Source organism: Anopheles moucheti, chromosome 3 (genome assembly GCF_943734755.1).
Source record: "Anopheles moucheti chromosome 3, idAnoMoucSN_F20_07, whole genome shotgun sequence".
In the NCBI taxonomy this organism is placed as follows: Eukaryota; Metazoa; Arthropoda; class Insecta; order Diptera; family Culicidae; genus Anopheles; species Anopheles moucheti.
Genome location: NC_069141.1, coordinates 46,963,712 through 46,980,230, shown reverse-complemented (window position 1 = coordinate 46,980,230; position 16,519 = coordinate 46,963,712). Strand labels below are relative to the sequence as shown.

The following is a 16,519-nucleotide window of genomic DNA, read 5'->3' as shown; positions in this document are numbered from 1 at the left end:
ATGGATCATTGTATGTCAACAAGCAGTGGGTTCGAATGCCAGATTGAATACGTTCGCTAGTTTTGTTGTATCTCTGGCTTTTTGGTACCGAAGTTCACGGCGGTGTAAAGTGAAAGTTTAAAGAATTATGCATACTCGCTTATAGTCCTCGTGCACCATCGGTAAATCAGCGATGAGCGACACTACGACGTTCAGTAAGATGGCCCTATGTATATAGTAACCTTTAAAAATAGTTACCGAAAACAGCAAACTATGGTTTGCATATAACGTATGGCTAATAATAAGTAATAAGATGCGGCGCTTGCTAAGTTCCGTTTTTATGTTCATGATTATTACGATCCAACGATCGTTCAAATGTAAACAAAAGCGGCAAAAAACGGTTTACATTTTTGACAATATTGTATATGTTACAAACTCCGTTACTCCTGTTGTTAAACCCTTTCAATGCGTAGTGCATGTGGTAATCGCAACATTAGTGAAATTGTTGTACTATTCCACTATTTCCGGGTAAACACACACACATACACCGAGTAACATGGGTTATTTCGAAAAGAGGTGTGTGGTAACAAATACCATTTGGTAGGGGATTGTTTTTTTTCTTTCAAACGTCGGGGAGCACAGCGCATGATCATGACGATCACACGGAATGCCCTGAGAAATACGCGACATTTCACATTAGCCGTGATCACGGGTAAAAGGTCGACTCTTGGGTACTAGGGTCGCCAAAACCGGTCATTGAACTTGGGTGGATTTCACTTTTTGTGGGTGTTCGGTTCAACTTTGCAATCGGTTGATTTTGATTCTTCTACTGTACAAACAATGGAAGCTTTTACTCTAAGTCGATCCATAGATGTTTTGTGTTTGATGTTGGAAGTTATTGGACTTGGACAGTTGCTGGATTTTGCTTCACGAAGTTTCGTTTTGTGTTTATTGTTGTATATTTTCTGAGATAAATTCATGTAATAGATAATTACATAGGTATTGTCGTTTAAGGATTGTTTGCATCAGTGATAGATCACGTAATTGTGCGTAAAGGAAATTCGCATGCACAGGCGAAATTTTAAAGTTGGATAAACGTTCAGACATCAACTCGTGCATTATCAACTTTCCTTTTGGCCTTCCTTTTGGGTATTTGTGCATATAGTTCTCTTACGATATTACTAAAATCTAAGTGAATGGGGGCACCTTGTACCGGGTCTATTCGGCTGATGTGGTCCTTTATTTTGTTATAAAAGTAATAATAAATTTCAATGCTTATTCGAAACAAACTTCCGAATGACAAAGAGAAACAAATTCTTACATCCACTGTGCACCACCAACTGAATCTGTTAAAATAGAGAGCGCTGCGCCCCGGCGGTTTGGTTGCCCATGTTTCTACGAGGCTTGAAATACAGCAATACATACAGAGAGCAGTATTTAGATTACACTGTGAGCAGAATGGGTCCCACTAAGCGAGTCGTTGTGTTCGGTTGTTTGTAGAATCCCACCACACGCACGTTGCCACGGTGTCGACCTAATGCTAGGTCTTTGAACCATGGCAAAAAACTAGGTTAGTCGAAGCTTTGTGCCTATTCTACGGAGATGTCTGGATGGGGGTCCACACCGGCAGTTCTCGTAGAGTAGGTCGCTAGAAATTGAGAAGGTTTATTCTTTTATATTTACACTTTCATGTCTCTCTCTTTCGTATATTGTTGCAAACAGAACGGGCTGAAATTGTACACCACAAGGTCTGTGATATCATTCGTTTACGGATGGCTTTTGAAATGTTCTGCAAAAATAAATAAACTACTAGCAAAAATGGATGCAGACGAATGGAAAGCTTAATGTACTATTAGCTCTTTTGCATAGCAGAACTAACAAATACTAATTATGTTGTTGCAATACTTTCTTACAACCACGATTCAACGTGAAGCTTTACAGTCACATTGAGCATATGATCATGTTACGGAAGTTGGTATGGTTTTAGTTAGTTCATACGCAAACAAGATGTAAGCTAAGCGTAGTATTGTAACAGCACTGGTATTTTACATTTATGTTGCTAATATAAAACATTTGCCACGCAGATGGTAACGTCAAATTCGTTGTAATTGGCAACGTAGGGCTTCTTTTGAAGAACTCCCGCTGAATTAAAAGCTTAGAGATAGTGTATTGAATAGGTTTAACATTTAAGCAACAATGGTTTGTATCGGAAACAAGCAAAAAATACACACGCTCCGTCCACCGAACGGAGTAACGGGAAATAATAGCGGAAGATGTGAAAGTGAATTCACTGAACCAACCACCACCACCACCAACGTATGGTTACGTAAAGCAGGGTTTCAACTTTGCAGCTTTTTTAGCGGTCGGGTCAGGGTCCATATCTGTTTTATAGATCGTGGAAAGTGTGTGCTTTTTGTGCCTGTTTGGTATAACTTTCTTTAACACTTCATCAACTAGCAAGCAAATGCAACCTCCCCACCCGCAAGGATCAAATTTGATCTTCTGGTTGAACTTCAGGTCGACCAATCTAACAATCGTTCTGTTGCGTAAGGGACCTCAACTCTGGACCTCATTTGCAGCACATAAACGTATTTCGAGTTAGACCCGCTACGTCCAGCTTTATGGGTTTGCCTATTCTTTCGGCCAACGATGGCTAGTTCGAAAGGGAAAGAGCATTTAATTACGCTCTTCATCACCACCCGTTACACTAACACTCGCTTACTGTTTAGCAGCACTTTCTCCTGAAATGGTTAGCTCGCCTCGAGTCTCGCCTACCTTCCAGTCAGCCATTCACTCGTTTGATGATGACGCTCGTTTTCTGTTTCGTTCGACGGGATCTTTATTTTTCTCGTCTTTTTTTTCTCTGTGATCATGCTTTTTTACTTCCTCATTGCAGCTTTTCCGCACTCACTGTGTGTATGGGGTGGTTCGGAGCCGTGCTTTCGTGACTTGTTCGTATCGTGCGGATCATTTTAAAGATCGTCTTCCGTGTGCATTGATTCTCTGCGCCGTTTTTCCTGTCTTTCCACTCGCACGGTGTGGCGTCTGGTTTGTTTTCCCATTTATGCTCCGTATTTTGTTTTCTTTCCCAGTTTTTTCTTCTTTTTCTTGTCCTATGGAGAAGATCGGGGAGATCATTGCGACATCCCAGCATAAGGTTTCCAGTGTCTTTAGTAAGAAGCCGGGGTACGTGTACTCGGGGGTACCCGGTACTCTTCTTTCCTTTTATCCCCCCTAGCTAGCGTCTCATTCGGGCACTGGTGTAGCTCTTTCTCGGCGGTATAAATGGCATGTTGTAGCGCAGCGATAGACGCAATTGCAGATCGTTATGTAAACCTACCATCATTTCCTTGTTCGTGGCATAAAAAGACGGCCTGAGAAAGTGTGCATTAGTAAAGGGGGGGAAAGGAGGGTCGCAAGATGAGTTGTCAATTATAAATGTCGTAATAGTCGTCTTGAGATTCTTACCATAACACATTGATCCTCACACATTAACTAATATTACTTCAATCAGAATTATTTGTTAACAATAGCGAAATACTTGCACACGCGTAAACATAAAAACAGTCCAATCCTAGTGCTAGTAACGTATGCGATGAACTTATAGTTATGAAAAGGTTCAAATGCATGATTCGTTTTACCGCCTACACCCCAGACCAGAGGGGGTTAGCGCATCATGGGGGCGCAGTTAAAATATAGAACGAGCCAAAGTTATTGATCTATTTTTAAATGCGCTTGGTTAGTGAATTTACCACCGAATAACCTAGTTTTGAACGTTTGTTTGTTTCTTTCGTGCGTTAATACATGGTGCCACCTTATGGAGTTTGTTTTGCTCTATCACAAGCATTATAGTTTTGCAAATGAAGTTCTGTTATTTGTTATTTGTGACGTGTGCTTTGTGTGTGTGTGTGTGTGTAAAGTTAAACCAGGGTGGTAGCTTTGTTTTCTTGGATAAACCTGTTTACATGTCTTTTTTTTATACCATATATGTATACATTTGCATGGACCTCTGGCAGATGCAAAGAAATCGGCATTGTTTTATTGGACAAAGAGGGTCAAGTTGTTTGATTATTGTTTTGTCTTTTATGAAATTTCTGGGTCAGTTGAATCTAGGAGAACGTTTCCAACAGGTAGTGGAAACCACTCCAATTTCCATACACGTAAATGGTTATTGTTAAGCGATTTAGCTTATATATTTGGCATTGTTTCGAAAATTGTTTAACAAAGTGTTGCTTAATGCGAATAAGAGATGTATATGTGTTCGAAATTTCTCTTCAAAAACTCACTTAATATTTTGTAATGCTTGTAAAGACTCATCTATATAATCTGCACACACCAGTTCTTAATTTTTTATGTGATGAACAAAAAACAATGTAATTATCGACAGTGAAGTAGAAACATACTTCCTTGGTTTTTCTGTTTTCCGGCTTCCGCAAAAACTGGCTGTGTGATGCTGGCTGGCTTGCCTGCCTGCCCGGTTGTGGTGCAATAGTGGGACAGATTTGCTTGAAAATCCGGTTGTAGTTTGTAGGAAGCAGCAGATAGAAAAAAAGGTGTATAAAATGAAATAATGCATATCCCCCCGGTCCGTCCGTCAATCCTCCCAACGAAAGTCAGCACCGTTCGCTCTCACTACTCTCACTTTTTCACTCACTTTCAAGGAGTTTCACCCAGTATTTTACCGTTGCGCACGGGCAACAGAGGAAGAAACCGAACAACCGGGCAGGCGGCGGCCCGATGTGAGAGCATTGGACTTTTGGAGCAGCTCGTGTATGCTCGGAATTCGCTCCACCGATGTTGTGCGGAATGGCTCCCACTTAGCTTTTCCTGGTTTTGCAGCCAGCCTGTGTGCGCTCATTGATGTGGGCTGATCTGCTGTTGGTGAAAGAGCATGTGCGAGGGAGGGGGAGGAAGGGGGATGTGGATGGGAGCCGGTGTAGTGGTGGAACCACACACCACACCAGCCGCACGGCCAGCCGTGTGCCGAAGGGCGGAAGCGTGTTTTTCGTTTTCAATTGCCACTCGCGCGGCTCGCGCCGAGAACCCGAGTCGGGTCTGTTCGGACGATTCATTCCGTAACCTACTTTGCTTCGATACGTACACGTTTTCAGTTTCAGCTCGGTGGCTACACAATTACTCTTCGTGTGCCGATAGACGCATAGCTTTTTCATTGAGTCAACCGCCCAAGTGCCGGAGTATTTGTTGTCCGCCGGTTCTTACGGATTTTTGTTTTCTATTGTAGTGTAACTTCTTGCTAGTAGCGGTAATTTTACCAGTTAGCCCCCGAATTAAACCCCGAGTGCTACAACGATCACAGAAAAAAGCTCTCGTAAAGCTTTCCGATCGATGATATGGGTGTTAGCTGTGCGTTACCCTAGCTCGTTACCGAGAAGTGCACTGTGTGAAGAAGTGCAACGAACATTTTTTGTGAATCATAACACGAAAGAATGTGAGCCGAAAAAGAAAGTGATAAAACAACCCCCAAAATCTGTGATGAGGAATTATACTACACCCAGCGGCAAAGTTTGCAAAGTAAAATGGCGTGTTGTTGCTGAGCGAAGGCACCGCATAATTAGCTAGCAAAGAAGTGCAACAAATCCACTACGGAAGGGAAGTTTAACCACACCATCATTTTGGTCTGGTTTCGTGCAATTCCGAATCGAGGGAAATGCAAGAGCGACACTGAAACATGCGCCAAATATAAACACGGAAATCCTTGACAAAGTGCAACAATGAGTGAGTGTGCGGTGCTTCGGCTCCATCGGGTGCAACTGCAATCACTGCGTCTGGAATGAGAAAAGTAAACACAGAGCCAGCCAACACAAAGAAAACAAAATCGCTCGTGATCTTCCTTGTCACTTGTGTGCCCTCGCGGTGTGCTGTACCGTTGGCCCGTAGTAGTACATTGTCCTATTCAATGCTCGTTTACGCACTGGTGTGTGATTGTGCGCTTCTTGGTGTGTAGTGTAGTGAGAGTGTGCCTTTCTTACTGCTGCACGGCGCGTCCCGACCTACAGTATCGTCGCTCTGTCCGAGATCCTAAACTCCTCATCGTGGATAAGCAGCTGAAATGTGTTCACCTGACTTACTCCTTGCCCGCATTGCGCCGAGTGGTTCATGGGAGTGAAAGTCCCTTAGTTGAGTTGCATATGAGCGTACCGCATCATATTCGTCTATAAACTACAGCGACATACAGCTGTCGTGCAATGTGTATGATTAAAAATCAACAAGTGCCCTTAGTAGTGGGTCGGTATTCCGAATTCTGCGAAGATACTTAAAAAGTAACGCCCTATCTTTGTAAGATTTGAAACCTGTGAGTGAAAGAGAGTGTTCAAGATCAAAGGATCAGACATTTGGAGCTGTTGCCTTTTTCTATTCAACTAACCAAAAGACTGTGGCACCACCAGCATGTAGTGTTGATTGCTTTCGAAGGTTTTCACGTTTTGGAAAAGTATTTTAACTCCGTGTGTTCAAAATGTTAATATCGTGCTGCTGTTTGTGTTGTGGTTGGCTTGCAGCTTCCAATGTAAACGTAAAGTGTCGCAAGAACACTACATTTTTAAGAGTTGGTAGTAAAGAAGTTAAGTCCACGCGAAGTATTAATAAAGCTGCGCTACACGGAAACGAGATTCACGCACTTGCTGTGTGTAGAAAATGAAGCACAATCGTTGTTTGTTAAAAAGCATTCTCCAGTTAGTTCGGAAGGTAACGGACAAAGTGTTGTGCGTATAATAAAGTGTACCAGCTGTGATAGTGGCTATGATACGCAGCAAATTCAAACGTTCTTGAAATAGAACTTATGTTTATTGGTGGCAAATAGGCTACAACAAAATATTACATCAGTGCGTACGTCCTCCAGATTGTGAAGCCACTCGGGCGATAGTTTGTGATCGAAAAATGTCGCTACCCGGCGTAAATGGTGCATTAGAAAATATAAACACATTCGCGTAAGGAGATCCTACTTCAACTTCCGCTCATAGTTACCAAGTTCCGTCTCCGATTGTGATCACATTTTAAAGTCAAAAGTTCCCGGATGATGTGAGGAAACTTCGTTTTTTCCCTCAGTTCTCCATACCCGAAATCAACTTTAAAACAATTTTCCAGGGGCTGATAGAAGCATCGAAAATGACATCGTTAGGTAAATTGGTTCCCTGTTTAAGTATCGTATAATAATTCGACTTCTGCCTACAGATACGCGTAGCATGGGCTGGTAAACTAATCTTATTCTTCGAATTCAGTAATGAACTACAATAACGTATCAAAAATTTAGCATTACTTTAGACACCATACTGTATCGGGTTTTTGGCGATTAGGTTCGTCGCTTAATGCGCACGATCGATTTGTTCCTTCGGTTAATTTTTTTCATTTTCGTCTCGGTTTCAAACTATTTCGAAACAACATTTGTTTTTTTGCAGTATCTTTTCGTTCGCTGGTTTGTTTAGTAACTGATATGAATGAATTGTATCGTTCCTTTACTCCAATTCCTACATTCCAATCTCAGTAATATACTCAAAGCATAGAGCTCACTGGTTAGTTAGTACTCATCGTGAGCATACTCTTTATGCGATGATTAAGGAATGAGATAGGGACACCGGGCAAAGGGTTGAGCATGCGAAAGAGGAGAGGGGGTCAATGTGGTCTCAGATAATTTTCCCATACGCGATTACATGTGGTTGGTTTCTCGCGACCCTGCAAAAGGTTCATCGAACCTCCTTTTTGCAATGTTAGTCATGCCAAGGCCTTCTAACTGTCCGGGCAGGGTGTGAATTGCAGCTTGCAGTACGTTGAATGATACGTTTCCATCGGGTATGATACGCACACTTTGTAAAGGGTAATTCATAAATTTGACTTAGGAAACTTTCTGCGAATCGCGATTTAACACGCGTAATGAAAACCATCTGACTGTAAAATAAACTGTAAACTTTTTGCAATAAAGCACTACATGGGAATAAAATAATTATTGTCTGTTTCGGCATTCTGCAAATGCTAAGAATAGTTAGTTTTATATCATTTTTCGTTCAGACATGGCAACTTGCTTTTTGGACATAAATCAAGACATTGAGTATGTTGTACAAAATAAGCGCTGCATGAATTGCATGCAAAAAAGTGCAAATGTCGTGAATGAAACCGATTGCAGATCCCCCGTACTACTAGTGTACCATACCAGCTGAACTAAAGAATGCAAAAAGTTTTTAAAAATAAACTCTCTACGAAACGGGAGAGTACAGATCTGATCTGTACCCCAACGCCACACCGATCGAGCGAGCGGCTGAATGCGTATGCGATACACGGTGGTGATGAAGTGGTGTTACAATTACGTCAGAGGCCAGACAGAATACCACAGTCGTATCGCGCACACTTGTGGGCATGTGGTGATGCCCAGGTTCACTAACACAGTGCGAACTTCTAACGTTATTCTTAACGTTCTGGATGTTGGTTTTGGGAAGCACACCACTTTGCGGCGCATCGATGTGTGTTGTTGCCAATCGGAATGTGGGTTAAATGTTGGGGCAGGTTAGTTCTATCGCGAATTGTCGACTAGACTGACTGTTGCAGTTACGTTGGTAATACGAGCTCAGACGACACATACCCGTCTCTCCCGTCTAGAGTAAGCTGTACTGTAGCAATGGAATGGATTTTTTTTTCATAGAATCATGGAATGGGTGTACCTACAAAGAAAAGGAAACAAGCCGGATTTACTTTATTTTTAATTGTTAAAAATGAATAATTGTTCTAAAAATGTGTACATATACATTTTTCATACCATTCAAATCTTTGGTTAGGTTTGCAAAAACGAGGTATAACAACACACATCACACAACATGTGTCAGTAATAGTGATCGTGAGAGCAGTACTATCAACACCGGTGCTTTAACCTTTAACGCTGCTCCGCTGTGCTATCGAACGCGGAAATACAAATAAATTCACCCATCGAGAATGTTGTTATTCAGATTAAGGGCATCGTGCATTGTCCGCGTTAATGTTGCTGATTCAACATAAGCGTATCATGATAGTCAATAAAACCATATTTCACAGACGCCCACATAACGTGTCGTGTAGAGACGAATATAGCTGCACAGCTCAACTTCTCTTTAGAAACAACAAACTACAGCAACTATCGGACTAACAATGTGCTAGTATCTAATTGCGTTTTCCCAATTTATCTCTTTTCTTTGTTATCCAGGAATTATGACACTGAGCCGTGGACCATACAGCGAGCTCGATAAGATGAGCCTATTTCAAGATTTGAAACTAAAGAGAAGAAAAGTCGACTCAAGATGTAGCAGCGACGGCGAATCTATAGCTGACACGAGCACATCGTCGCCGGACCTTCTGCAGCCACTGTCTCCGAAGATGTGTGATCAGCAGCAGCAGCAGCAGTCTGCGCATCAAACTCCCAAGGGCACTTCGTTGGCAATCGGTGATGATGGATTGCAGAAAGATGCACCAGAAGCCGCCCTAACTTCGCCACCAACAACACCGTCACCGGCGGACGGTGAGGAACTTGAGCAGGTGTGCACATCCGCCAGTGGTTTTGACACTGTTACGAACGATGTCGGTAGTAATAGCGCCGCGAGCAATGAAACACACGCTATAAACACCAGCAATAGTTACCATAGCAATCGTTTGAATGGGAACGAAATCAAAGATGGAAGTGCACGATCGCACCACCAGCAGGATCGGTGCATTTCCGTCAGCTATCAAGATGATGATAGCGACCCAGCCGATGATGATAGTTCGTTGGCGACACCGTCAGCTAAGCCTTCGATGAGCAGCGGGTACGACAACGGTACTGTAGCAAATACCGCTAACTTCAAGGACGACGCGTACGGGGGTAACCATAGAGCGTCGCCTGAATGTACACCCGACGTTTCAATAGAAGAACGAGCTGCAGTCGCTAGAAATGGTGGCCGCGGTAGTGTCTCGAATGTAACGGCTGCCAGCGTGATACGTTCTGTCGCTGATGAACGGCGACCTCGGTCGGTCAATCATCCTACCATTTCCATAACAACGCCTACCACTACCAAGGAGCAGACCAGCGGTAGTAGCAACAGTAGTAGTAATAGTAACGCTATAAACACTAACAAGTGCGTACGATTAGATAGCACTACGAGCAGTATCAACACACAAGCAAGCCATAATACTAGTAACAATCGCTGTGCTGCCACAACTACTACTGCTACCAGTACTATTGCCACTACTAGCGATGCTGGCGCTGGTAGTAAAAGCGTCAATGCAACACTGCCACATCAATACCAACGCTATGGCGAAGGCTGCGGTGGTGTTGAGGATGATGTTGATCATACGGTAGCACCGAACGGAATGGTTGAAAGCGATACCGCTAATCCGAGTGCTGGCAATGTCAGAGTTATTGCTGGTAGTGCACAAACGCAACAGCAGCATGTCACGGTTCTTGTTACTCCGGCTTTGTCGCGGATGAAAGCCAACCATCTCGCGACCGCAGAGGGAAAAAATACTGGAAATGCAGCCACCGCTGCGGCGGCTGCGGCAGCAGCCGCTACGACGCTAGTGACATTAGGAATGCGGAAGCAGCAATCATTACCACCCCTTGCAACGGCATTAACAGACCCAACCTGTCCGTTGACATCTTCGTCTACATCCGCAACGGCATCTCCGTCATCAATATTAACTACGTCCTCATCGATATCGCACTCTATCAGCACGCCAGCGAACGGGCGCAACTTCAACAACAACGATGGCAATCAAAACAATAATGGAATACCGGATCGTATGCAGAGCGACGGGGGAGAAGTGGATAGTGAGCATCATAGATACAGACAGAACACACAATCACCACCATCAGCGATCGGTTCTTCAACTTCTACTGAAAGTGTCGCTACAACTGCTACTACTACTACTACTGTTACTACTAGTGCAGCTACCATTTCCTCAGTATCTCCCTCGGTATCATTATCCTTTCAGCATCAATCGTCATCTGCTGGTGCAGGTGGATTGTCTTCAAAGATTGTTTCTAGTCAAGTTAACGCCGCCGATGCTGGAAGTGTTGTTGGGGGGGCTAATCCTAAAAATCACAACCAACCGCAACATGTTATAATCACGCAGCAGCAAATGCTTCAAGCAATGCACCAACAGATACGCATTAAAAAGGAGCGTCAGCAGCAACAAATGGTTCTGGCGAGTTCTGCTGCACAAGGTAACCACCGACCGATCAGCACAAGCTTTTCGCCCGTTCATCCGGCCCAGCAGTTGGTTATCAAACGGGAACGAAGTGTAAGTGGTGGAATGAAATTACCACACGCTGCTGGCGGCCCCTTGGCACCATCTCATGCGACAATTGTCCGTCAATCCGCCAATAGTCCTGGATCGATGGTTACACCAATGCAGCCACCGTTATCGCCACATCAGTCCCTACCTTACCGACAGCCGAACAGTCCTGCGCAAGTAGGTTCCTCATGTGGAAATCAACAACCGCAAGTGATCGTGAAGCGCGAACGTGGATCATCCATCCATCAACAAACATTTCACCATCCATCTTCTTCTATTGCAAACGCTGTCTGTGTTAGTGGATCAAATCTGATTGGAAGTTTCGCAACAACTAGCATCAGTACTACTACAACGTCTTCCGTGGGTAGTCTATCGATCCGGAATCCGATTCGTGATGCTGCTATTTTGTTTCGTGTAAAAAATGAAACAAATGTCGCCAGTGTTTTGGCAAGCCAACATCAGCAGCAGCAACAGCAGCAGCAACAACAGCAGCAGCAGCAACAACAGCAGCAGCAACAGCAGCAGCAGCAACAACAACATCACCGAATGGTATGGCCTGGTCCAGCAGCATTAGCTGGACAGGCAGTAGTGTCTTCCGGCGTGGCGGCGCCACATCGGATCAATGGCGTTAAACCAGAAGTGATTGGTGGCCCATTGCCACCTATAAGAGGTCAGCTTTCCTCACCGCACCATCACACTCATCAGCAGCAACAGCAACAACAACATTCTCCCCATCATCAGCAGCAGTCGCCACAGCATCATCATGGCAGCCCGGGGCCAATTGCATCACAAACGCCTCCACGTGTCACACCGACTGTTATAATGGGTGAATCATGTGGTGTTCGGACGATGGTTTGGAGTTATGATACCGCTCTGCAACAGGTCCATAATACGGCTTCATCCAACGCAATGAGTGGTGGAAACTCGAGCGCAGATACCGTACCTGGAATAGCCACGGTAAGTGGCGGCATGACAGGAAACAGCATCGGCGGCACTCATCTTCAACACCATCACCAACAACAACAGCATCATCAACATTTGCAGGGCCAACACACAGCCCCAGGATCAATCAACCATCATCCACAACAACAAGGATCTCACCAGGCGAATGGAGGAAACACTGGCAATGGTGGAATGATCACCAGCAATAGCAACAATAATAGTAATTCCCACATCAACGTCTCACCGAATAGTAATAATGAGGAAGCTGCACATCTTCTGTTAAGCCTAGGTCAGTCAGTTGTACCGACAACGTCACCAACTGCTGCTGTTGCAGTAGCAGCGGCTGCGGCTGCTGTCGTCTCTGGTCATACGCAAACATGGCAAGCAGCGAACCATCCGCGCACTAACTTACCGCTTAATATGGAGCGATTATGGGCCGGTGATTACGGACAATTTTCAACAGTGGGATCTCAACAACAGCAACAACAGCAGCAGGCTCTTAACCTAACCTCACAACAACAACAGCAGCAGCAGCAACATTTGGCTTGGAGCCTAGGCGGTACAGGAGGTGGACCGAAAAAAGTAAGTATTATTGTAAAAGTACCCCTCTGTCGGTTTGTGTAATTCAGAGATCATTTCTCTTTGCATAACAGGAAATATTAGACGACATGCCACCGGACGAAGATGACCAACCGTTAGTGTGTATGATATGCGAAGATAAAGCAACCGGACTGCATTACGGCATAATAACGTGTGAAGGCTGCAAAGGATTCTTCAAGCGAACCGTACAGAATCGACGAGTGTACACTTGCGTCGCTGATGGCACTTGCGAGATCACAAAGGCTCAGCGTAACCGTTGCCAGTATTGTAGATTTAAAAAGTGTATCGAACAAGGCATGGTGCTTCAGGGTAAGTTTGGTGGCCGAAGTACATGGCGTTATTTTGTTGCTTTAATTTGTTTTTCTCTTACCGTTTTGCTTCACACAATTCCCTGTTTCGCTTCATCATTTTTTATAGCCGTTTAATCTAAAATGTTTTAAAGGTTTTGTCAACCAGTTCTAACTTTCTCGAATTTGTGTACGGAATTGGGTGGATTTGACCAGACTCGTCACTCCTTTTGGCGTAACGATCTTCTCTCAGGTTCATTGCCTGTCACTTCTGGCTTACTGAACTTTTTTTACCATGTACCCGGATAGCCAGTGTCCTTGCTGCGGGGATTTGTACTGGTTCTGTTATGTGAAGACGTTTGTCGCTACCACACCAGGCCGATGAACCAGAATCCGTATATGCCCTATAAAGAGGGAATGATCGGTTATTAATATTCCACTCATATAGAATGGAATATGTGACAAGTTGCTTTGCGGTGTAATGGAAGAATGGAGAGATGAATTTTCAATAAAACCTTTAAGTGTCTGTAGTATTTGGATGGTAAACCAATGGGATCAGTAGCCGTCTGTAAAGGGATCTGCGTATGCTTGCAGCTCGAGCAGTATGGAAGTTTAGGTTTTTTTTTTATTTTAAGAGTCCACTACAATTGTGTGTACTTAGCATAACTTAATGCATAAGTTTTTCCACTTATCAAAGATAAATAAAATAAATTGTTTGTACTTTCACTTTTTAGCGGTTCGAGAAGATCGTATGCCCGGTGGTCGAAACAGTGGAGCTGTCTACAATTTGTACAAAGTAAAATATAAGAAACATAAAAAGAACAACCAGAAATCAACCAATGCTAAGTTACAACAGGGTACTGGTGCCATCGGAACCGCCATCACCAACCTTGGTGACATCGGAGTTGGTGCGGGAGGACCACTGGGAAGCGGTATTGCTTCGGTCGTTGGTAGCGCAGAAAGTCCAAAGTCGACAAACGTGTACCACCATTCGCAGGTGGCAACGCATCTCCAACAACACCACCATTTACCATCGACAACATCGCCAACCATGGTAAAATCCGAGAGCATGAATCTGAACTTAATGAACGGTACCATCCTCAAGACGGCACTCACCAACCCAAGCGAGATCGTGCATTTACGACACAGACTAGATAACGCCGTAAGCTCATCAAAGGATCGGTCGATCTCGTACGAACAAGCCTTGAACATGATACACACCCTTATCGACTGTGATGCTATGGAAGATATAGCAACCCTACCGCATTTTAGTGAATTCCTCGCAGATAAGTCAGAAATTGGCGACAAGCTGTGTAATATTGGCGACTCGATCGTGCACAAGCTGGTCTCGTGGACGCGGAAGCTTCCGTTCTATACGGACATTCCTGTCGAAATACATACCAAACTGCTGACGGATAAGTGGCACGAAATATTGGTATTGACTACGGCAGCCTACCAAGCGATGCATGGTAAGAAAAACATCAGCACTACGCAAACGCAAAGCGGTAGTGGAGGGATCGTATTGGCGCCGGACAAAAACGATCCCGAATTCACTGAAGAGGTGAGTCAAATAAAGATCGTCAATTAGCAATGATTTGGCGTTACTAATTACACTATTGATGGGTAGACTGTAGAGCCTTTAAAATTTTTGTGATGTGAGGAAAACGATTCTTGTTCTAAACGCGTTGAAGAGTACATTTAAATAAAGCCCTCTTGGTAGAGTAAGGTTAAAGAAAAAGCCATTTAATGGGAGAGAACTCTTTTCTAAAAGACATTTTCTTCATGTAGCGTATAAAACTAAAGTTTGTACCATTTTTTATCATTTTAGATAACCTCTCATCTGCACACGCTTCAATCCTGCCTTACCACCCTTATGGGTCACCCGATATCGATCGAACAACTTAAGATTGACGTTGGTCAGATGGTTGAAAAGATGACGCAAATTACGATAATGTTTCGTAGGATCAAACTCAAAATGGAAGAGTACGTTTGTCTGAAGGTGTACATTCTGCTCAATAAAGGTAAATGTTTGCAGACGATACAATCACAAAGTTACACCGTTAATACAAACGAAACGTATCTGCTTACTTTCATGCGCTTCGTGATCATTCTCCTCATAACGACTCCGCGGTAGAAGTTGAGTTGGAAAGTATTCAGGAAAGATACATACAAGTACTTAGAAGTTATCTACAGCACACCGTTCCGCACAATCCCAACCGACTGAGTGATCTTTTGGCACATATTCCTGAGGTAAACCCCGGCAGAAAATATCTTCCAATACTATTGCTGCAGCACTAACAAAAATGTCGATCACCTCGTTACAGATTCAAACGGCAGCTAGTTTGCTCCTGGAGAGCAAAATGTTTTACGTACCATTCGTTCTAAATTCGGCCAATATCAGGTAGCGAATGATCGATCGTGGCGTAACGTTAACATCGAACACTCATCGAATTTCGTGCGTTGAGCGTATTACAACAAATCCAAAGAACGCGGAGCTAAATCTTACGCACAGTCGTGATGAGCTGGCCCGCGAAGAACTCATCTGCAACAATAATGTTTCGTTTCTGTCCGATTTCTCCGTTTCGAATGTCGCTACCAAAACCGCTCCGGTGGGGGGGAGCACAGTCCACAACGAGCAAGAGATTGTGCACCACCATTGTTACGAAGCAGCTTCCAACTTGCAGACCAGATCGAGCGAGACTGTACCAAAAAGGCTCGCTGCTAAAGCGAGACCACACGACAGCAACCTTGATAGTGTGAACAGTACCAAGATTAGCACCGACAGCAGCAGCAGAGCCAATAATCCTTTCACTGCCGATACACATATTATAAACATAAATAATCGTACTGCTAATAATAACTACATTGTACATAACGATACTACTGACTACACCAATAGCACCAATGCCGTAACAATATTTGTTATTAAAACAGTGTTACCTGATGATTAGTAACTTCGATACATTCGAGGCCATAATAATGCACAGTCTAAATATGTATATATATATATATGTATATATATGTATGTATATATATGTATATGTATATATACATATATAGAGGATACGTAATCGTTTATACCTTTTGACTATGATCACAACCTTAAACCACGTTAGATAGGTAGTAATACGCATCTGTGCAGTGCGTGAAAATGGGTGTGTGGCCCCATCTCTTTACCACATTTTTCACTGCTTCTGAACATGGAGTTCCGTCCTTGGAGGAGACGCTTAACGACTTGAATCACATACATACCCACACACACACACATACACAGTGCACAATTTGTTGCTGTATCAGGTCAGTGAAGTTGTTTTGCCTATAACCGCTAGTCCTCCCCCGCAGGAGGTGAGATAAGACAACTCGGACAACGCCCAATTTTCCAGCAGTATAACCTCATATCGATGGTGCTTTTGCAAATGTTGCAATGTACTTGTATGTAACGCATTTATTCGAATCAATATTGA

The 16,519-nt window shown here is 43.6% G+C and overlaps 1 protein-coding gene across 1 annotated transcript; it reads left to right on the top strand.

The window, feature by feature from the left end:
• Window positions 1-7,104: 7,104 nt before the first annotated feature.
• On the top strand, window positions 7,105-16,034 carry LOC128305668 (hormone receptor 4-like). The gene is made up of 7 exons (XM_053043237.1): window positions 7,105-7,117; window positions 9,164-12,750; window positions 12,822-13,077; window positions 13,790-14,616; window positions 14,884-15,076; window positions 15,190-15,305; window positions 15,380-16,034. Exons 1-7 carry the CDS (start codon window positions 7,105-7,107, stop codon window positions 15,458-15,460), a joined length of 5,073 nt encoding a protein of 1,690 aa, XP_052899197.1. The 3' UTR covers window positions 15,461-16,034.
• Window positions 16,035-16,519: the final 485 nt, after the last annotated feature.

Coding starts and splice junctions, on each gene's coding strand:
- LOC128305668 (XM_053043237.1), top strand. Junction 13,078..13,789: donor ACAAGGCATGGTGCTTCAGG/GTAAGTTTGGTG, acceptor TTCACTTTTTAG/CGGTTCGAGAAGATCGTATG. Junction 14,617..14,883: donor ATCCCGAATTCACTGAAGAG/GTGAGTCAAATA, acceptor TTATCATTTTAG/ATAACCTCTCATCTGCACAC.